Consider the following 23,883-nt stretch of genomic DNA (forward strand, 5'->3'; position numbering starts at 1 on the left):
ATTCAACACAAACTGTACTGCCTAGGTCTACATATGGAATACAGCTTGATGACCTCCACTTTATAAAAGCAAAAGTATAAAGATGTCAGCAAGAACTCAATCTGTTGAATTCTACGAGTGTAAAATAAGTACCATTTACTAGAAATATTAACAACGATCTTGTAACAAATTATAATGTGTTCTTGATCCATCAAAAAGGAATTCTTCCCTCATTTAAACTGACTTGCTTCAAGAACAGGACGCTGAAAAAAAAAAACATCTTGTATTTTATTTAATTGACCAACATCCACCAGTGGGTAACCAAGAAATCTCATTCTGGTTTCCATTTCAATTCTAGACAAACAGACTGGCGCTTGTACACAGCAAAGCACTCCCCAATTCATCTTGTTTACTTTCTCAGCTACTCTTACAGCGCTCATGAATCTCTCCCGTGTATATTTTTCAAATATTTCTTCTTTCCACTGAATAATGCCCATGCTAATATGACATGAGACTTGTTCCTGGACTACATTCTTTTGCTTTTCAAATTACATATTGAAGTATTATAGCCACTCTTTTAAATATGTTTTAGGTTTATAAATATTGGTATTGTTTGTATCATGTTATTTACATGTGTATTTATCCACTTTGTTTTTATTTTATTTATAGCGTATGTGACCCCTGAGGCAGGCGGTTTGTCCCATGAAACACGATCCTGTGTCAGGTCCCTTCCTTGTGAGGTACTCTGCCAAACAAACAAGTTTTCTTCATTGATTTGGTACCTTTTTTTTTTTTTTTTAAACAAACTTTCAACACATACGCTGACATATAAGCACTCAAAAAGATAAGCAGGGTAACTTATGAGTGTATTGTTTGTTAACATCTTCCGTTAACCCATCAAGTCTACTCAGTGTATTCCTGTCACATTGCAAGGAGCGTTACCCCTTGAACCAGGCCAAATTTGTCATCTTCCCCATTTATCTTCTATCGTCTTGGACAAATAAGTACATAGATCCCTCACTTAGCTCACATCCAGCACACCCATCTGCCAATGTTTAAGCACAAAGCTGTGAAATAATTTTAAAAACAATACCAGAACAGCTGTGGTTTGGCCATCTTATCCTTAGATCTCCTTTGTGGCCTGCCAGACTACCTGCATTTCTGCTAGAACTTAAGACTCTACCACACACAGGTGCCTGCTTCTCTAAGGTTTCATACCATGCGTTATGCCATTTATTCTAACACTTGTCATTAAATCATGCCACTTGAACATGTGCCTCTTGTTCATGCCTCTGCAATCCCTTCACTTTCTGTAACTAAATGACTCAGTGCTTATCGCATGCCCTTTCAGGCACAGTAGGTATCTTTTTGTCCCCAGAGGGCCTGCAATCCAAGTTTGTCCCTGAGGCAATGGAGGATGAGGAGACTTGCTGAAGGGCACAAAGAATGCTGGTAGGATTTGAACCCTGGTCTCCCTGGTCCATAATCTGCCTCTGTAGTCACTAGGTTATTCTGTTACAGCTAAAAATTTCCACCACCCTTTTTGTAAAAATTCTGATGTATCGAGGCTGGATTTCTAATTACGCAGGCACCTTGATGTGCCTATGCCATACAAAGCACCACAGTCCTCCCAGAATGACCCTCTTCCATCTGCCAGCAGTGAAGAGGAAGGATAAGGAGTGCTGAAGATCCTGTGTTTTATGGATACTTGAGTTGCAAATATGGCTACTACTGAAGTTCGAGTTTGCCTTTCAGCATTTCATATATAACTCCTTTTTCTAGAACCTCCCTTTCACTGACAGAAGGCTCATCTGCTATGCATCACCAATACACTTCAGGGCATCTGAATTTCACCTCTCCTCTAGGATATACACATTTTAGATCCCTTAGATCTCATCTCATAGAACTTTCTGAGCAGAGCCCACACTATTCTGGTACTGACTTGCTAGATCACCAGTCTATGTACTTCTGGAGCTACGGCTTATACAACTAGATGCAATACTCTAGGTAAAGTCTCACCAATTACCTGTACAACAATGGAAAAAGGAAATGATTATATTATTATACCTCTCCTTATGCATTCATACAGCTCCGGTCAGCACCTTGTCGCAGTGTTTCACTATGTTGAAAGTCGTACATAACCTTACATCTCTTTCTTTCTCAGAGGTCAGTGGTATCTTAGCCATCATACACCACTTTGTACATCTGCATATCCACAGATTCTGTGCATTACCACGCAGAAAGTCCCTGGTTTGATTCCTGGATCAAGACTTATGCTCTTCAGGTCAGCTGAGGCTGGGGAGGCTGCAAACGCCATATTCACAATCCTCAGTGGGGGTGGGAGCTGTAGTCACCGCACGAAAGTGGCACACAGATGAATGGAATCAGAGCTTGTGGTTAAAGGTTCCAAAAGGAGCCAGCCTACATGGCCCTTGATTTGGGATAGATGTAGATGTTACAATGAGGGGAGGAATATAAAATACAGGAGAAAAATACCTAGGTAGTGTAAATTCAGGACTACGGAGCCATATCCTAACTGGGTTCTGATTGAATTGGACAGAACTAACAGGTAAAATACACTTTGCTGCCAATCAAGAAAGCACCCCAAACTTCAGGCATAATAAAATGGATTCCTCCCCATTTGTATATAGAACACTATCCTTAATCCATAAATCTATAATCCATCTGTTATTAGGAGTTTTAAAGAAAAATACTCTTCATTTTCCAACCAAATACATACAATACTTGCAGAGTGTTTTGTTACAGCCAGCGTGAACACAACCAACATCTCTCACAGATATTGTTCTTTGTATTTGGTTTTAGTGAAATAATGGCCATATTTGTTTCAGTCTGATGCACAGGCATTAGAATTAAATGTCATTAGCCTCTGCACTGGTGCAATGAAGAAAGTGAAACAGAAATCTTACTATGTTTGATATTTCTTGAAAATTCTGTGTTGCAGATAAGAAAATCTACCTGATGTGCATATCTTCAGTGGTTTAAAATTCAGTCTAGATTTTCTAAATACTAAAGTTAACATGCTCTCTTATTCACAAGTGAAAATGCAAAACGAACTACAAGGCACACTGTACCTTCCTCAAGATTTTGCATAATTCCTAAAATGTTTTTTTTTTACATCCAACAATCTTTCTCAATAAGACAGCATCTTTCCAGCATGTATGTTTAAAAAAAAAAATCTTGTTTTACAAACTTTCTACGTAAGGCTCTGTTGCTGCTTAAGGTTTAAATATATGACACTAGAGCCTAAAAACAAATCTAGACTATCCAGACCTCAATTTTCTGAGCCGAGATTACATGGAAATATCAAGCTGATGCTTTATTTAAAGTTTTGGAATTTAAGTGCTTCAAAAAATTCAGTACATTCTTCATGACTAAAAAAAATACTTCCCATAAAGTGGTTTTTGATTGGAGATGGTCTTTTAACTGGTCTACACAGGTTATCAAACCTGGTCCTGGAGGTACCTCAGTCAGGATTTTAGGATGTCCATAACGAATATTCATGAGAGAGGTTTGAGTGAACTGCCTCCACTACATTATCCCTATGTAAAGTTGAAGGTATCTAATTAAATATTCTTATTTCAAAAAAGCTTAAAGTCCTGACATAACACAAACAAAATGTGTCTGAACAAAATGGATTACAAGAAATGCACAAGAATACACGTAAGGATTTTTAAAATAAAGGACTCTCTAAAGCCAGACGACTAACAGATTCAAACAGAAGTCCGAGAAGGTACTAAACGTAAGAAAACTTAGGGAAGATGATGTCTTTTGGTGGGGGAAGAGAAAATAAATGGGGGAGGGAGAAATAAATTGTAGTTTAAGGTTTTTGGTTTTTACATCTGATTCCTGAGAATAGCTGTGAAAGTTTATTCGCCTGGTCACTTGCCTGTTGAAAATCAGAGCTTACCTCCCAGGTTTGGAGACTTTTACCAAGTTTGGGAACACCTTCTGATTGCTGTCCTCTGCCCAAATCAAATTGCCGATAGGTCTAAGAAGAAGAAAGAAAGAAATAGAGACCTGCTAGAAAGTAAAATCCAACCTGTCTGATGCCGTCTCAAAAAAAGTTATTTGTTTCTATACAGGCAAAAGTAGGCAGATTGAACAAATTCTATGGGAGCCATTCTACCTTGGCACTTAATATTCTCCTCTAATTCTCCTGAGAAGATCCAAAGACAAGTAATAGTAAATGGTTATGACCAACTTAAAATACTACTATCAATCAGCTAAAAATGGGCAAGAGTGGAGAGCTTACTATGTGATCAAAAAACAGAAATAAAAAACTGAAAACGTAAGGGAGAACTGAAGTTGCAAACCTCAACAAGGCAATGAGGCCAACTACTAGTCTGCATGTAGAAATACAGGTCTTTTCAGAAGCTTATCTGCTAAAACCATATTTACGAGCGTACTTGGTAGTAATCACTTCAACACCTCATTCAACGCCCTGGGTGAACTGAGCTTCAGTCTTTCCCATTAAATGATGCTTCCAAAGAACTCAAATACCAAACCAAGAGCAGCCCTCCCAGTCACCTAACAGTCCACAGGTGAATCATTAACAGGGTAGTCATAATCACCAATCCTCCAAGAAACTATGATATGGATAGGTTACTGTCTTCTTTATCTTCATTTGTGACCAGAATTTCCTAACATGATCCACTGAAATCAAAAAAGAGAAAAAGAGAAGTAGAAGGCAAAAAGAGTACTGTTACTCTAGATTGACCCATACCAGACAAGAAGAACTAAAATAAAGGAACACAAAACTGGCTCCAAACCACATCTGTTCTAGATTGAGATAAATAACCATGGCCGAGTATCACTGGCATAAAACTACATTTTTTGCTTAATGAAACTACACAGTGACTGTGAGGACAAGTACATCAGATACATTCAGATGGACATGATAGATTTGGTTTTAAATCTGAGGATAACATTCTCCTGAGCATGGAAATCAATAGAAATCAAACAAAATTAAAACATGGAAAAGAAAATAAGATGATACCTTTTTTATTGGACATAACTTAATACATTTCTTGATTAGCTTTCGAAGGTTGCCCTTCTTCATCAGATCAGAAATAAGCAAATGTGTTAGCTGACAGTGTATATATATTGTGATTTCACAGTGAGAATACTGAAAGGTAACTTTAAAACAATTCAGGAACGTAAAACCTTTGAAATCAGAATGATTGAATATTTTGACACCCAACGGACAGGACTTAACAAGGATCTGGGTTTTCTAGTCCACTATAAACCATAAGTTGTATTTCACTGCTTATCACCCTCCCCTCCCCACAAACATCCTGCTAGACTATGGAATGCTTTGAAGTCCCCATGCACATCTCCTACCCACCCTGCTAGACCATCTATGAGGGACTGATATATATATATATACACTGTCTGCTAACACATTTGCTTATTTCTGATCTGATGAAGAAGGGCAACCTTCGAAAGCTAATCAAGAAATGTATTAAGTTATGTCCAATAAAAAAAGATATCATCTTATTTTCTTTTCCATGTTTTAATTTTGTTTGATTTCTATTGATTACCTTTAAGAATGGACTAACATGGCTAACACACCTCTTTCCTGAGCATGGAAAATGCTTTTTCCCTCCCCCTCCCAGACAAGTTAGAATTTGTTTGCTTAGTTTTTGTTTAACTTCACTTCATTATTCCTGATTTTGTATTTTAGAAACACAAACACATGAAAGCATAGAAAGACCACTGAAATGCCACAAAATCATGTCAATATGCTAACTGGAGGAAAGACCTAAAACAAGCCCAACATAAAACACGATCTCAAATACATAGTGTCAGGGATCAATTGCCCATCATAGGTGGAAAAGCCTCCAAGAATCAATACTTAAAAAAAAAAACAACAACACAACTTACTCTTCTACCCACAAGAAGTTCATAAAAAGTGCAATCCATCCAAAATAAGATTGTAAAATGCAAACTTTTAGGGCAATTCTACAACATAGGTGCTAACATACTTACTATACATGCAAATGTTTTGTATAATGGAATTTACGCACGAGTAGTATATCTCATCAGCATTTGGCAAACTAATTGATTTTTGACAGTTGACACACCTGCTTATAGGTTCTCAGTCAATCAGAAGCAAGAACATACCCAAGCCACATCCACACCCCCGCTCATTTCAATGTCACAGGATGTGACATCATAGCCCTGCCCAAACGCCAGTCCTTTTGTATAACTATGCCCCTTGCTCCACCCCAAACCCCTGCCCCTTTTTCCAAGATGGAGGCTACCACTGGACACATCACTTCCTGTTTCTATTACTAGCCACCATCTTGGATGAGGTCACATGATAGGAAGTGATGCCAAACGCCCCCAACACCACCCCCTACAGCCATGGAGAAATGTGCAGCTTAACCTTTTTTTTTTTTTTAAATCACGGGAAAGAAAATAGCCATTTGTTTTCTTTTTCTTTCAAAAGGATACATTGTGCTTATTTTAAGCTGGATCGAGTTAGGGCCGTCTCTTTTTAAGAACAGGCTGATTGCTGAATGACAGCTATTTTAGGTTTAAAACAAAAGGCTCAACCCCAGACTCTCCTCCTTCTCCTCTTTGCTTTAAAGGGCACATAGACAAAAGAACTAGTGTGAACATGATGCGCTGTGCCCCTCCTCTCACAGCCCTTCTGCTTTTTGTGCCTGAAGAGCTGTTTGCTTTTAAGACACGTCAAATAAAAAATCCATATTTTTTTTTAACCAAAGCAGGGAAAAAGCAAAATTACATTTTTTTGGCTTTAAGGGCCACACACACAAGAACCAGTGTTGAATTTAAAACAGAGGCGGAGTGATGTGCTGCTTCCTGTGTGAAAAACCACATCCCACACATTTTACGTTGTTTGCAAGTTTGGCTGCTTTAAAAAAGTTAAGGTGGTGATTAACATCATGCTGTACCCTATCCCTTCTCACCATATGTGTACATTGCCCCCTTCCAGCAGGACACGTGAAAGTTAGGGAAGATCATGTGAATGAATTGACTAGTCCAGGCATGTCTGGACAAGTCTACAGGCAGATCCTAAGGAGCCTAAAAAGAACAACACATGACCAAGAGAAATAAAAAAAAAAAAGCGATACCACCATTCTAAATACATCACCCCAGTTACTCTCCATCTATCAGGGGGAGGGGCGAAATCAGAAAGAAACAAGAGCTAAGCATGGAGTCCAACAAAACCCCTAATATACAGAAGTCCAGAAGGGGTAAGGTAAAATTATGTATAATCATACCTGATAATTTTCTTTCCATTAATCATAGCTGATCAATCCATAGACTGGTGGGTTGTGTCCATCTACCAGCAGGTGGAGATAGAGAGCAAACTTTTGCCTCCCTATATGTGGTCATGTGCTGCCGGAAACTCCTCAGTATGTCGATATCAAAGCTCCATCCGCAGGACTCAGCACTTAGAGAATTACACCCACGAAGGGACACTCTGCCCAGCTCACCACCGCCGAAACAGGGGAGGGGAATTAACCCAGCTCATCCCCACACAAGTGGGGGAGGGGAATCCGTCCAGCTCATCCCCGCGGAGCGGGGGAGGGACACCACACCCGCCGATGCGGGGGGATCTGGCTTATCCTGCAACCGCAACCGCGGGAGGAGCTGACTGACCCTAACACCGCCAAAGCGGGAGGGGTACAAAGCTGCCCTACAGCCGCACGAAGCGGGAGGGAGTGCCGGCAGAATTTTAAGTCTCAATCCAGCCCCGTAAAACGGAGGGGAGAGGAATGCAGCAGCTCACTGTAACACAAACTCGTCTTAACTCTTGAAGAATCCAAGTGAAAAAACTTGAACACGAAGTCTTTCTGAAGTAACTGAAGACTAAACTTGAACCTGAAATGCAACCAGAATAAAAACAGTACAGATATCTGGGAGGGGCTATGGATTGATCAGCTATGATTAATGGAAAGAAAATTATCAGGTATGATTATACATAATTTTACCTTCCATATCATCAAGCTGATCAATCCATAGACTGGTGGGATGTACCGAAGCAGTACTCACCCAGGGCGGGACATTGAAATCCCTGACCGCAACACTGAAGCTCCAAACCGGGCCTCCGCCCGTGCAGCCACAGTCAAACGGTAATGCTTGGAGAATGTATGAGCCGAAGCCCAAGTTGCCGCCTTGCATATCTCTTCCAAGGAGACGGATCCGGCCTCTGCCATCGAGGCCGCCTGAGCTCTCGTGGAGTGAGCCTTCAGCTGGATAGGCGGCACCTTCCCCGCGGCCACATAAGCCGCTGCAATGGCTTCCTTGACCCATCTTGCCACTGTAGGCTTAGCAGCCTGCAGCCCCTTACGAGGACCTGCAAACAGGACAAACAGATGATCCGATTTCCGGAAATCATTGGTCACTTCCAAGTATCTGATGATGACTCGTCTCACATCCAGATATTTAAGAGCAGAGTACTCCTCTGGGTAGTCCTCCCTACGAAAGGAAGGGAGACAGAGCTGCTGATTCACATGGAAGCGAGAAACAATCTTGGGCAGGAAGGAAGGCACTGTGCAAATAGTCACTCCTGCCTCAGTGAACTGCAGAAAAGGCTCTCGACATGAGAGCGCCTGGAGTTCGGAAACTCTTCTGGCTGAAGTGATAGCCACCAAAAAGACTGCTTTCAACGTCAGGTCTTTCAGAGATGCCCTCGACAAGGGTTCAAAAGGCGGCTTCTGCAATGCTCTTAGTACCAGGTTGAGATTCCACGCAGGCACCACTGAGTGCAGAGGAGGGCGCAGGTGATTAACTCCCTTGAGAAAGCGCACCACATCTGGCTGCGAAGCCAGGGAAGCACCCTTCAGGCGGCCCCTGAAGCAAGCCAGAGCCGCTACCTGGACTTTAAGGGAACTGAGCGACAGGCCTTTCTCCAGACCTTCTTGCAGGAACGCCAACACTGAAGAAATTGGAGCAGTGAAGGGAGAAAGTGAGCCTGCTTCACACCACGCTGCAAAGATACGCCAAACCCTGGCGTAAGCAGTAGAAGTAGAGCGCTTCCTCGCTCTCAGCATAGTGGCGATGACCTTGTCTGAGAAGCCCTTCTTCCTCAGACGCTGCCGCTCAATAGCCAGGCCGTAAGACCAAAGGGGGAGGGATCCTCCATCACCACGGGACCCTGATGTAACAGGCCCTGCTCCACTGACAGCCGCAGAGGATCGTCGACTGAGAGCCTGATCAAGTCCGCATACCAGGGACGCCTGGGCCAATCCGGACCCACCAGGATTACCCTGCCGGGATGCTTTGCCACCCGGTCTAGCACCCTGCCCAACATGGGCCAGGGCAGGAACACATAGAGAAGCTCTTGTGTCGGCCACTGTTGGAGAAGAGCATCTACTCCCAGGGATCGAGGGTCCCGTCCTCTGCCGAAAAAGCGCGGCACTTGGCAATTGGCCGATGACGCCATCAGATCTAGGCTCGGCTGGCCCCAGCGCTTCGTGATGTCCAAGAACGCCTGAGCAGATAGCTGCCACTCTCCGGGCTCCAAGGTATGGCGACTGAGAAAGTCTGCCTTGACATTCATGACTCCGGCAATGTGGGCCGCTGAAAGCTGCTCCAGGTTCACTTCCGCCCACTGGCAAAGATTCATAGCCTCCTTGGCTAGAGGGGCGCTCTTGGTACCTCCCTGGCGGTTGACATAGGCCACAGCCGTGGCACTGTCCGACAGGACCCGTACAGGCTTCAACACCAGTACCGGGATGAACTCCAAAAGCGCCAACCGAATGGCTCTGAGTTCCAGGAGGTTGATAGACCACTTTGCCTCTGCAGGAGACCAGAGCCCCTGCGCTGTCCTTCCCAAGCAGTGGGCTCCCCAGCCCGACAACGAGGCGTCCGTCGTGACGACAATCCACTCTGGGGTCACCAGAGGCATTCCCGCAGACAACTTGTCTGTCTGCATCCACCAGCTCAGCGCCTTGCGCACTGCTGGGTCCAAGGGAAGGCGCACAGCATAATCCTCCGACATCGGAGTCCAGCGCTGCAGCAAAGAGTGTTGAAGCGGTCTCATATGAGCCCTGGCCCAGGGCACAACTTCCATCGTGGCCGTCATAGAGCCCAACAGCTGCACATAGTCCCAAGCCCGAAGGGGAGAGGCTACTAGGAACTGGTCCACCTGAGCCTGAAGTTTGACAATCCGATTGTCTGGCAGGAACACTCTGCCCACTTGGGTGTCGAATCGAACTCCCAGGTACTCCAGGGACTGAGTCGGGCGCAGCTGGCTCTTCTCCCAGTTGATGATCCATCCCAGGGAGCTCAAAAGAGCAACTACCCGGTCCACAGCTTTGCCGCACTCTGCATAAGAGGGGGCTCGGATCAACCAGTCGTCCAGATAAGGGTGGACTTGTACCCCTTCCTTTCGTAGGAAGGCCGCGATGACCACCATTACTTTGGAAAAGGTCCGCGGAGCAGTAGCCAACCCGAAAGGGAGGGCTCTGAACTGGAAGTGTCGTCCCAGGACTGCAAAACGCAGAAAGCGTTGATGAGGAGGCCAGATGGGAATATGCAGGTACGCTTCCTTGATGTCCAAGGATGCCAGGAACTCTCCTGCCTTCACTGCCGCTATAACAGAGCGGAGAGTCTCCATGCGAAAGTGCCGCACTTTCAAGGCCCGATTGACCCCTTTGAGGTCGAGGATAGGCCGGACAGAACCTCCTTTCTTTGGTACCACAAAGTAAATGGAGTAACGTCCCTTGCCAAGCTGACTTTCTGGCACCGGAACGACCGCGCCCAGGCGGATCAGATTGTCCAAGGTCTGCTGCACTGCCACAGCTTTGACCGGAGACTTGCAGGGAGAGAGTACAAACCCGTCTTTTAAGGGTCGGCAGAACTCTAGTTTGTAGCCGTCTCTGATGACTTCCAGCACCCACGCGTCTGAAGTTATTGTGGTCCACTCGCCCAGAAACGAGGACAGCCGTCCTCCAATCTGCACTGGGGCGTGGACCAAGACCCCGTCATTGGGTACGAGACCCTGGGGGAGGACCGGAGGGAGCACCTCCGGGACGGCGGTCTCTGCGAAAGGAATGCTGCTTGGGGGAGAAATTCCTCTTGAAGGAAGAGGGGGCAGAGCCCGACTTGCCCGGGCGGTACCGACGGGCTTCCTGCAACCGTCCTCTGGAGGTACCGGGACGAGTACTAGCCCGAGCCCTGACCTCTGGTAATTTCTTGCCCTTAGACGTGCCGAGATCGGTCACGATTTTGTCCAGCTCGACCCCAAAGAGCAGCTTGCCTTTAAAAGGCAACCTAGCCAGGCGGGATTTAGAGGCGTGGTCAGCAGACCAATGTTTCAGCCAAAGCCACCGCCGCGCAGAGATTGTCTGAGCCATGCCTTTCGCTGAGGCCCTCAAGACATCATACAGCAAGTCTGCCAAATAGGCTAAGCCCGATTCCAGGGCCGGCCAATCAGCCCTCAAGGAATGCTCCGAGGGGGAAGCCCGCTGCAACACAGTGAGGCACGCCCTGGCCACATAGGAGCCGCAAACTGAGGCCTGCAAACTTAAAGCAGCCGCCTCAAAGGACGACCTTAAGGCCGCCTCCAATCTTCTGTCTTGGGCGTCCTTTAGGGCCGTGCCACCTTCCACCGGCAACGCCGTTTTCTTAGTCACCGCAGTGATTAAAGAATCCACGGTAGGCCACAGATAGGCCTCACGTTCACTCACAGCCAAAGGATAGAGGCGGGACATAGCCCTAGCCACTTTAAGGCTCGCTTCTGGGACATCCCATTGAGCCGAAATTAAGGTGTGCATGGCATCATGCACGTGGAAGGTTCTAGGCGGGCGCTTCGTCCCCAGCATAATGGCAGAGCCAACAGGGGCTGAGGGAGAGACGTCCTCCGGAGAGGAAATCTTCAAAGTGTCCATGGCCTGTAACAACAGGTTGGGCAAATCCTCTGGGCTAAAAAGCCGCGCTGCAGAGGGGTCATCCGCTCCATCCGAGCGGGGATCCGTCTCCTCCAAGGAATCCGCAAAGGACCGTTGGGAGACCTCAGACACGCTGCCCTCATCTACATCGGAGGAGACAAATTCCTCCAAGGCCTGGGAATCAACCCGAGGGCGTTTACCTCTGGGAACCTCAACCTCTTTACCAGACGAGGGAGCAGGGGCAGCGTTGTGCATGAGGAAGGCCTGATGCAGCAGCAAAACAAACTCGGGGGAGAAACCCCCCAGACTGTGCACTTCCGCAGTCTGGGCAACAGCCCTAGACGCACCCTCAACCGGCGCTCGCAATAGCGGGGGAGAGACATGCTGCGCATCCAAAATGGCGTCCGGCGCGAAACTCCGCGAAGGAGCCGCGCGGGAAGAACAGCTCTTAACTTTAGCCGCTTCTATGCCGTCGCCCAAATTAAGGGCGTTCATGGCATTAATGTCTCCAACCTCAAGGGCGGCCCAAGAAGAAGCCGTCCGAGCCGCGTGGCCGGCCAAGATGGCGGAGGCGAGGAGCGGGGGATGGGCGTTTATGGCGGGAAAAACCGCCACGCCGGAGGAAGGACCGGGACATTCATCGGTCACGAAACTGTCACCCAACAAGGGCGAATCAGGCTTGAAGACCCCCGCATCCCCTCTAGAAGCACGCAAGCGACCCGGGGAGCGACCCTTTGCGCCCTCGCCCTCCGACGCCATATGCCACGAGGAGAAGAATCGGGGAACCCCCTGCCCGCTATAAAAAGGTAAAAATTACCTGCTGTCCGCTCCGAGTTGTAACGACCTGGTGTCCCAGTGAGTAGCTGCAATAGACGCTTAAATAAACGTCGAAATAAACGCCTTTAAGGACGTTCAAAATTTTTTTTTTTTTTTTTTTTTTAACGGAGCCAGCGGGAGGGGGGAGAAAAGGAGGGACCTGGCACCACCAGGTTTGCACTTGCTCAAAAGAGCCCTCAACCCCAGGCACTCAACAAAACCTAAAAATTAGGCTTGGAGGCCTAGCCAGAGCTGCTGCTGTGTGTGACCACCACCTGCTGAGATAGAGAACATACTGAGGAGTTTCCGGCAGCACATGACCACATATAGGGAGGCAAAAGTTTGCTCTCTATCTCCACCTGCTGGTAGATGGACACAACCCACCAGTCTATGGATTGATCAGCTTGATGATATGGAAACAGCCCTTGTTGTTACAGAGAGGGCGACAGCTCAGTCTATCTTAAAGGTCTCAACGTTGAGGCCGAGGACTACCCACGGTAATCAACCTGACCATCACAAAACATCGTTAGTGACCAGAACGTGCAGTGCATGGCTGAAACAGAACAGGAGGACCCATTGCTGGGCCAAGAAATTACCGAATCCTTGCTGGAACTGCCATATGGGCTGTTTGACTCTCAAGAAGTCAGCATCTCACTAACAGAAGACCTAGATTGACAACAGAACATAACTGTGACCGAAAATGCCCCGGATTTGGCAGAAGACATGTTTAGAGATCCATCGATGATACAGAAATACATAAAGTGGCCAAGGATACTGAACTCATGAATCTTCTAAACCAGACAGAGGAGTTGTCTTCCCCACTTGCACAGGTATGCATGTAGTTTTGCTTTTCCTTCTTTTTTTCTGACAAAAATATGTTCGAAGGGAGAGGGTTTATACCTTCTGGATATTTTTTCTTGAACTGCCTTTAAGACTGCCCATATTTCTGTTATAGATGAATGGCGAAGGGTATAGACACGCCATGGAGCCACAGCCGGTGTCACGACTGTGTGCTGCTTGTGCTGCTGTCAAAGATGCCCCCCAAAATGCACAAGGTATACAGAGACTTTGCAAATGGGCTTCTAGACATGAGGATGTCCAAGATCTGAAACGGTGGTACCATATCAGTCCTTATTATGCAACCAAGGATCCACACTCTTTACCAGAAAAGCGTTTTCAATTCAGTTGTATGAATAGCAGTTTACTGCATTATACATCACTGTTTGTCCAAGACTGTGGCTAAAGACTGTCATGGTTGTGCACAGGATCGGTTGTGTGTTGGATAGATGGGTGCTAAGTCAACACAAGTGCCCCTGATGTAAGAGTACAGAAACTAAAAGCGCTTTGCAAGAGACTGTGTGCTTGGAGCATATCCTAGGAGTCAATTCTAGGGTACTCGGTCAAAATAGCCCAGGCAAAAACGCCCTGTCAAAAAAAGCCCCCAACAAAACAGACCTCAACAAAAAAGCCTGCCCACAATTTGGCTCCTGATGAAATAGCCCCCACACATATACCAAAGGTAGCTGGCTGCTTCCAGCACTGTCTAAAATCTTATCTAGGTGACGTCAGGTCTGCCAGCTTCGCGCCAGGCAGGCAAGTGACCAAGCAACCCTTATGTCCACCAGCCACCCAGCTATCTACACGCCTAATGATCATCTCCAACTACATTGGACGTCCTATTCCTTCCCTTCTGGTCAGAAGCCCTTAGAGACACATCCTCTGTGGATATTGCATCTCCTGGAAGGCAGGTCCTGGCTACAGGACCACTTTGTGCTTCCCCAGTGATGCTCTCCCTTCAGGAAACTTCTCTCTTCCATGACAGCACAGAGGCTGCCAGACTAGAGGTGGGACTTCTCTACTATGTCCCTGCAGGCCTCCTCTATATTTTTTATTTATTTATTTAGATTTTACTCACACCTTTTCAGTAGTAGCTCAAGGTGAGTTGAGTTACATTCAGGTACACTGTGTATAACACTCTGTCTGCCTTAGCTCTTCCAAGTCTGCTATTCTAGCCTCTAGAGATCGGACCCTTTCCCCAAGTGCTAGGAGCTCTTGGAACAGTGTACACACATATGATTTCTTACCAACTGGGAAATCAAACATATGACACTTGGTGCAATAGACTGGATAGCTCCCATCTCACTGATGCTTCTTATTATTGGTGATTTCCTAAGTTGCAAATGCAGTGGGAATATGTAAACTAAAGTTTCCTAAAATTATGAGTTATATTTTTTTTATTTATTAGAAGTTACCACATTTTTGAAGGAATTCACTCAAGGCTGAGTACAGCAAGAATAAGTCAAACATAAGCAGTACACAATTACAGCAGTAAAAATATTCAAATACAAAGTACGGCAAAGTATGCTACATTACAATGTCAAAACAATACACAAAACATTTTAATAGACAGCATAGAGTGTAAGCAAAGATGGAACATATAGACAGATAAGACAGAGTAACAGGAGTAAGAAAACAAGGGACTAGTTTAAGAAAGTTGATTGAACATTATCTTATGGTAGGAGTGGATAAACATGCCCTGTATAGTATGTGCAGCCAGTGTCATTTATTTCTTCCATTAAAGGCCTGGTTGAAGAGAAAAGCTTTCACCTGCTTCCTGAAGTAGAGATAGTCTTGTGTTAAGTGAAACCTTTCAGGGAGAGCATTCCAGAGCATGGAGGCTACTCTGGAGAAGGCTTGCTTATGGGTATCACATCATGTGATGTCATTTGGAGAGGGTGTGGTTTTGGATACCCCTTGGGAGGACCTTAGTGACCTTGAAGGTGTGTAGAGGAAGATCCTGTTCAAGTACTCTGGGCTATTTCTTTTAAAGGCATTGAAGGTCAACAAAGAGTAAAATTTGGCTGTGTATTGTACTAGTAGATAGTGAAGTTTATGCAAAAACTAGTGAAAAAGGCCCATTTCTGACAGAAATGAAACGGGCGCTAGCAAGGTTTTCGTCGGAGTGTGTATGTTTGCGAGAGTATATGTGAGATTGACTGTGTGAGAGAGAGTAAATGTGCGAGTGTGTGTGTGTGTGACAGAGAGTGAGACTGGGTGTGAGTGTGTCCGTGAGAGAGAGTGTGTGCGTGAGAATCAGAGTGTGTGCTAGGGGCCCCTCCCTCCTCCGTCCCAGTTCCCCCCCTCCATCCGTCCCTCCCTACCTCCGAGTTCCAGGGTCACCCCCCCCCCCCCCGAGTTCCAGGGTCATCCCCCCTCCCTCCAAGTTCCAGGGTCCCTTCCAGTTTCAGGGTCCCCCCCACCCTCCCTCAAAGTTTCAGGGTCCCCACCCTCCCAGTTCCAGGGTCACCTTCCCTCCCTCCCTCCCTCCCAGTTCCATAGTCTGCCTCGCAGTTCCAGGGTCCCCCTACCAGTTCAAGGGTCCCTCCCCCTCCCTCCCAGTTCCATGGTCCTGTCCCCTCCCTTCCTCCCTCCCTCCGAGGTGCTTGGTGTTGGGGGGGGTTGCTATTTGCAGTCAACCTAAGGAGACACTGCTTCTGGCGTCCAGCAGCTAAGTCCTGTCCTGACCCACAGGCAGCTGGAGCTCCCTCATACTCTTTCAGTGACACACATTGACAGGCAACGGCTGGATAAAGTGTTTGAGTGATATTTAGTTTAGATTTCATGATATTCATATGTACAGATGTGTAGCTTTGAAATAAATTAAAAAGGTGTGCAATAAGAAACCAAAAAGAAAAACCTTTTGTCCTTTACCTGTTAAGGCGCAGTTTATCCAGTAGAAACAGCTTTAGACGTGTTTCAGATGGAAGAAGGGGAAAAAAACGACAATGTGTATCAGCAGCTCGTAGGCGTGCTTGGTTTTGAGTGTATGGGAATGACGGCTGTGTTGGGGAGTGGAAATAGAGATTAACCAATGAGGCTCCTTGCTCACATTGTAGTTGATTGGGTCAGTTCCACTCCTGTGTAGTAATCGTCCTGCTGCATGGCCAGAGTGGGAGAGGAGAGGGGGGTGTGGCAGAACGGTGAGCGAGCAGCTGCGGGAGGGTGGGTGAGGGGGAGTGTGAGCAGGGGGACGAGGTGCAGTGGCGGTTTTGTTTGGTTGTGATTGAAAACGACAATGTGTATCAGCAGCTCGTAGGTGTGCTTGGTTTTGAGTGTATGGGAATGACGGCTGTGTTGGGGAGTGGAAATAGAGATTAACCAATGAGGCTCCTTGCTTACATTGTAGTTGATTGGGTCAGTTCCACTCCTGTGTAGTAATCGTCCTGGTGCATGGAGGGGGGGTGCGCCGGAACTGTGAATGAGCAGCTGCGGGAGGGTGGGTGAGGGGGAGTGTGGGCGGGGGGACAGGGTGCAGTGGCGATTTTGTTTGGTTTTGAGTGTATGGGAATGACGGCTGCGTTGGGGAGTGGAAACAATTAACCAATGGGCTTCCTTGATTCGTTGAGTGTGTTTGCTCTGCCCTCGATGTCATCACGTTGTGACGCGAGGGCGGGGCAGACACTCACGGCCAAACCGGATATCTCGGCCGTTTTCGGCTTGAGGCTTCATTCGAACGTTGGAGGTGCCTTTTATATATAGAGATGGTGTGATGTGGTCACATCGCTTACAACCTTCTATTAGTCTTGTTGCAGCATTCTGGATCAATTGGAGCTGGTGCAAACCCTTTAAAGTCAGACCAGTGTAGAGTGCATTACAATAATACAATACATTATCCTGGCACGTACAAATGAGACAAGGCTTGCCTTCTCAATGTAAGGAGAGAGGCAGTGTATTTGTCACAAGTGATAAAAGCTGCTCTTGAAGGTTGCTTAGAATTGGGGGATCAGATTGAATCGAGCTGTATTCCAAGGTTCCTGACTTGTGATTTGAGGGAGAGTTCGTATTTCCCAAATGAAATTTTGATGTTGGGTATGTCCCCACTTGTGTTAGGGTCCTATAGTTATATGCTAGGCTATGCTAATATTAATTTTTATGGACCTAAGTAGACTATTTCTAAGAGCTAATTACTGGCTGATAAAGATGCCCTAATTAAATGAAGATATAGTGGAATTACAAAAGGTATAGAAAAGGGTGACGAAAATGATTAAGGGGATGGGACGCCTTCCTATGAGGAAAGGCTGAAGCAGCTAGGGCTCTTCAGCCTGAAGAAAGATGTCTGAGGAGAGAGATGATAGTGTTGTACAAAATAATGAGTGGAACGGATAGACATCACTTGTTTACTCTTTCCAAAAATACTAGGACTAGGGGGCACACAATGAAGCTACAAAGTAGCAAATTTAAAATAAATCGGAGAAAATATTTCTTCACTCAACGTATAATTAAACTCTGGAATTCACTGCCATAGAATGTGGTAAAAGCAGTTAGTTTAGCGGGGTTTAAAAAAGGTTTGGATATCTTCCTTAAAAAGTGTCCATAAGCCGTTATTAAGATAAACTTGGGAAAATCCACTGCTTATTTCTAGGATACAAAAAATACATCGGGAATGGCTCCGCTTTGTCTTATATATCTTTGTAAAAATACACAATGTTTGAAAGGCAAAGCAATTTATTACAACAGAGATATATTCATTATTGAAGGCGTCTCATACTGTCACAAAGACATATTTATGTCATACTTCTTTCAAGCTTGTATGCTTGTGACTTTGTATAATCATAGACCACCTCCAGCCAACCAGTAGTTCACACTATCTGCCTATAATGAAAACATCGGTGTCCATATAACCGTGTACTTGCTGTGATATATATTTAAAAAAAAAATTTTTTGTGCACTACTGTTCAAAAATTCAGGCACTGTTGGAATAAATTTAATTATAGTGCAAAAAATCAACTTATCTTAATGTCTCTGGTAGTTGCAAGCCATGTTTTAATCTTCTTAGGCTTCACGCATTTCCAGAGTTCAGCTTATCAGACATTAATAGAGTCTCCGGTATCGTTGTCGGACAACGATACCGGAGACTCTATTAATGTCTGATAAGCTGGAAATGCGGGGGGGGGGGGGGGGGGGGGGGGGGCACAGAATGGAGAAAAAGCCTTAGTAAGTCAGGCCCTAACATTTTATCAGAATATTTCTGTTCTAAATTAAGTACTGTCAGTTCATAAAAAGAGAAAACAGTCCACAATGGGCCACCAGCAAAAGCACTTATGTGGCAACCAGTATTTGCCACATGCCTCTATTTAAACACCATCAACAACCCTGCTTAGCTTCTGCTCTCTCATAAAATTTAAGCCCAATGTGATATACTCCACTAATCTCGACTGCTGGAAGCAATGTACAGCAACACATTCCTTACTTGGAGTGAAGACTGAAAAATTCAACAAGCATGTTCCTAGGCTAGCTGCAAAAATGTAATCTGGCTTGATGAGGATTTAGTCATTGCAAAGATATTTATATTATGTCTTCTAAAAACAAGCACTCAATATTCAGACTTTTTGGCAAAGCGTTTGTGTGTATTTCTAAAATTAAAACAAATTCAAGGGGGGGGGGGGAGAAGGGCGGCTGACAAATGCCTTGTGTTATAATAATTAACTTAATTCCCAATATTGAGCCAAAGATTGATGAGAAACCAGCACTTCATAGCCTAAATTGGGGGATTCCCACTAAACAAAAAATGCTTTCAGCTCAAAGTTTCTTGTTCAGTAAAATGGTCAAAAGAGAACATGGTCTTCATTAGCACCAAGCATTACTGTTCAGAATTAGGATAAGGACCTGGATTTTTCTTTACCTCTCCAGTAAATAACAGTCTTACATTTCAGTACAAATCACTAAAAATTCCTATGTAGCATCATGTTTCTGCCACGTACGTGTCTTTAACTTTTCCTCTAGACTAGCACATCTTTTAGAACAGATTCCTTTTTGATGACAAATAAGTAACTGTGTCCATTAATCCATGTAGTTCAAAGAAAAACTCACAATAGTGTATCAATTGGCAAAGGTATTAACAATAAGGGCCCTGTTTACTAAGCCTCGCTGTAGGCATGTTTTTAGTGCAAGTTAAAAATTAATGTGTGCTAATGCTAGGTGTCTCTAGCGTTAGCACGTGCTAAAAACGCTAGCGCACCTTAGTAAACAGGGCCCTGATGATTGGTGGATCTTCTAAAACAGAAATCTCATTACTTTTACTGATGAAAAACTTTCCCCAGTGACAAACTCACTTTAGTTTCATGATACCTGAAAATCAAAGAAACAGGTAACATTTTTTAAATATTTACAATACAGGTGCAAGATCAACATTTACAGATCAAACACTGTAAAAGATGACCAAATATGACAAATCTTACTAAAATCAGATTACAGTAGTACTTACTTTGATCAGCATAATTTTTTGCTTTGAGTTCAAGTTGCCTGGTTTGAGATTCTAATATTTCCACACGGGTTTGCAAGTCTTTTTTCTCCTGCTCTTGAGAATCTTCAAATTCAATGAATTTCTGATTAAAAACACAAAAACACATCCATCATATACCTGGCCAGAATGATTCATATAAGTCACTTCAGCACTTCTTTCACTTGTCACAGCACTGTTAATGTGGTAGATCAATATTCTCAAATTCTAACTGCAAAGGAACACAATCCCAAGTGGTAAATCTAAAATAATTCAAAATTAAAAAGAAAAGTAACCTTTCCAAATGTATTTTTTTATTTTTTAAAGATGTAACATACAATATATGTATAATCAAGAAACGGAAACATCATAAGAACAAAAACACAGAATAAATAGTATTGTATTAATAGATTTCTATTCCACTCAACCCAAGGCATCAAGGCAGATTACATTCAATAATAGTTTCTCATAAGAGAAGGAATTTACCATAAAACAATAATAAAATTGCCTATTTAGCCTAATATAATACCATCCCAGTCTAAAAGACAAAAGTATAGTTAAATAGTTCAATTAAAATCCATTATAATCTTTAAGAACCTTTCTAAACAAAATATATGATGTAATATGCCCAATTCAGATCAGGATCTGTTCCAAATTTTAACACTTTGAAAAATGAAACAGCGCTCCCAAACTGATTTGTGATTCATATTTTTCATAGAAGGAAAGTTCAGTGATAACCTTTCCCTACTCCTCAAGTTAAATCTATTTCCAGACAATATTAAAAGCTGAGCTATAATCTCAGAATTTAACCCGTACAGGCTTTATAAGATAAGCATGCAAGTTTAAAAAGGATGCAGCTATCCACCTTAAGCCAATGCAATTCGTTCAACAAAGGGGTAGCTACTACTACTATATTTCTATAGGGCTTCTAGGCATACACAGCACTGTAATGGACTACCTCAGGAAGGAGCAAAAAGCGGTGGGTTGCAAACGCCACCAATTTCTGTATACATATCACCACATTTATTAGATTGTGAACCCAGTAGGTTAATATAGTGCATACTCATTAGGGACATCTTGACAACCCAACAATTTGCAGATCATTAGGATTGTTGGTAAATGCAACTAGCCTTGTACACTAAGGATACATATCCATGTTACATGGAAAATTCAGAACCACCACTATAGCTCCCATTTTCAGAATTCATACAAAATAAAGAGGTAAAGGGCATTATTGAAATACAAAGTGAAAAAAAGCTGGAACTCACACCACTCTGAAGTACTAATGGAAATGCACAACTTAGCAAAAGACCTGCTATTTTGCCCAACAGAAGCTCATAGTCACACATAATTACCCTAACAAAAAGAAGCCCACAACAAACACAAACTTCAAATTTTTTTTCCGAAATAGTGTTGTGAGAAAAACCTGCAGGGTTACAACGGGGGAGGGGGGGCTATGTTTTCAACCTACAATAATCAAGTCCCATCACACCACTTCCAAAAGGTTTCTGTTGCATTTTGCCTAGCTCATTCTGTGCACATTCACTGCTGTGAGAGCAAAGATCCAGCCAAGATCTAGAAGGTGGCTACTGCCACCAAGCTTTGCTGCCAGGCTACTGCAAACCTCTCAGTATACTTCTACACTTTTATTATTATTAGCATTTGTATAGCGCTACCAGACGCACACAGCGCTGAACACCTGACACAAAGAGACAGTCCCTGCTCAATAGAGTTTACAATCTAAGTAATACAGACAGACAAGACAGTTACGGGTGAGGGAAGTAATGGGTGAGAAGGGAGGAAGGGACAAGGGGAGGGCAATTGTGGCTAGGAGCTAAAAGCAACAGTGGAAAGGTGGGTTTTCAGCATAGATTTGAAAACAGGTAGAGATGGAGCTACACGTATAGGTCCAGGAAGTCTATTCCAGGCATAAGGTGCCGCACCACTGGGAGAACCACCTCACAAACCTCTCCTGCTATCCCTGCTACGTATTATACTTATTTCACTTTCACATACACATTTAATCACCAATAAGATAAATAAGGTTTCTTTTTGCCATATTTAAATTTTTGTGACTTCATCTACATGCCCTATATATAAGGGCCAATATTAATCCTCTCTCCAATTAAAATTCCATGATGTCTAAAATAAATAAAATTACTAACGGAAAATAAAAGCAAGGACAACTGGTTCACTTTCTAATTTACAGTTTGCAGTGACTTACCACCACAATTTCAACCAGGTAGACTTAAATAGCATCTACCTTCCTGTAGTCAAACATTCACAGCTGAAACTACCTCCACATTTAATACTTAAAGGGCAGAATTAGTGTTGTTGATCAAGCAGGAACTGTCTCTTACCGGATAATTTTCTTTTCTTTGGTCGACACCGTTATGCACAAATGGGTGTTATCCCTTCGTACCAGCAGGTGGAGGTAGAGAAAACTGAATTTTGCAAACAACATCACCAGCATAAGCAGAGTTGCTCCCATAAACAATCCAGTATGCATGTGCAATTATAATCAAGCGAGCAAAATACCAGAGTGGCACTTGCTACCCTGCATATACCAGGATATAGTCACATCACGGAAACCACGTATGGCTGCCAATCACAAAATGAATCTCTCTCTCTTTTTTTTTTTTTTTTTTTTTGAAGCACTGAAAAAGAAGCACAGCACACCCAGAACCTCGGGCTGAGGTTTTTCCAAGGGCAGGATTGCAAAATGGTGATGCTGACTAGAGAAAAGAAAAATTATCCAACAAGACAATTTCTCCTTTCTTAATTTCAGCTCGAGCGTTCTGCACAAATGGGATGTACAATGCAGTCTACTAGACAGGGGAAGACAAGGCTCCCTGAAAGACAGTTCTGCCAAAGACCGAGCAAAATCTGGCCAACACATCCAACCTACAATGCTTAGCAAAGGAACAGAACGATGACTAAAATCGCCGCCCTGCAATGTCCTTAGGGGACACTGCCTAAGCCTTTGTCAAGGCAGCAGCCTGAGCCCTAGGAGTGGGCCATGAACTCAATAGCGGCCTTGATCTACCTCACAATGGAGGCCTAGAGGTCGCCTGGCCCTCACAAAAGGCACAGAAAGCACAAAGAGGTGGACAGAGACAAAATTTATCTCCCTCAGGTACAGCGGCAGCACCCTCTTGACATCTAGCGCATAGAGCTTCAAATCTCCAGGAGCCAAACTTTCTGCCCAAAAGTAGTGCAAGCAGACCTCCTGATTAACATGAAATGGAGACATCACTTTTGGCAGAAAGTAGGAGATCGTACACAGGGACCCCGAGTTATCTGTGAAGGATAGATATAGGCTTCCAGCTTGGAGATTCTGTGAGCAGAGGTGACAGCTATCAGTAACACCACCCAATAGGTGCTTGGTGGAAACTGGCACAGAGGCTCAAATAGAGCCTTGGATAGGATCTGGAGCACCAGACTGAGATTTCAGGAAGGGCATAGTAGAGGGTACAGCTAAGCCACCCCCTTCAGGGCCCGAACCACCTCTATGCAAAACCAAAGACATACCTTCCCATGAAAACTGGTAGAGCTGCCAACTGGACCCTCAGGGAGCTTAGCGCCAGTCTCTGATCCAGGCCTAACTAAAGAAACCCCAAAATATCTGGGATCTGAGCCCTCCAAAGTCAGTGAACACTTCCTGCACCAGGATTCAAGAACTTGCCATACCCTGATTTAAGCCATAGACCTAGGTGGCCTGCCTGGTGTGGAGAGGCATAGAGATCACCGTGGGGGGAGAACCCACACCCAAATGTCTCCTCCCAGTGGCCAAACCATAAGCCAGAAGGAATCTAGGATCTTCCAAGTCTACTGGCCCTTGCCAGAGCAGACTCCAGTCCCTGGGCACCGGAAAAGAATCCTCCACCAGGAGGCGATAGAACTGCATACCGCGGCCGACAT

General features: G+C 44.5%; 1 protein-coding gene across 1 annotated transcript in view; it reads right to left on the reverse strand.

The window, feature by feature from the left end:
• Nucleotides 1-23,883, reverse strand: part of SPAG9 (sperm associated antigen 9) — a 228,701-nt gene that overhangs the window by 174,941 nt on the left and 29,877 nt on the right. The window contains 1 exon segment of the mRNA XM_030208362.1: nt 19,948-20,068. Within this exon segment, the coding sequence (XP_030064222.1) occupies nt 19,948-20,068 (121 nt within the window).

This window comes from Microcaecilia unicolor, chromosome 6, assembly GCF_901765095.1.
Source record: "Microcaecilia unicolor chromosome 6, aMicUni1.1, whole genome shotgun sequence".
Classification (NCBI taxonomy): Eukaryota; Metazoa; Chordata; class Amphibia; order Gymnophiona; family Siphonopidae; genus Microcaecilia; species Microcaecilia unicolor.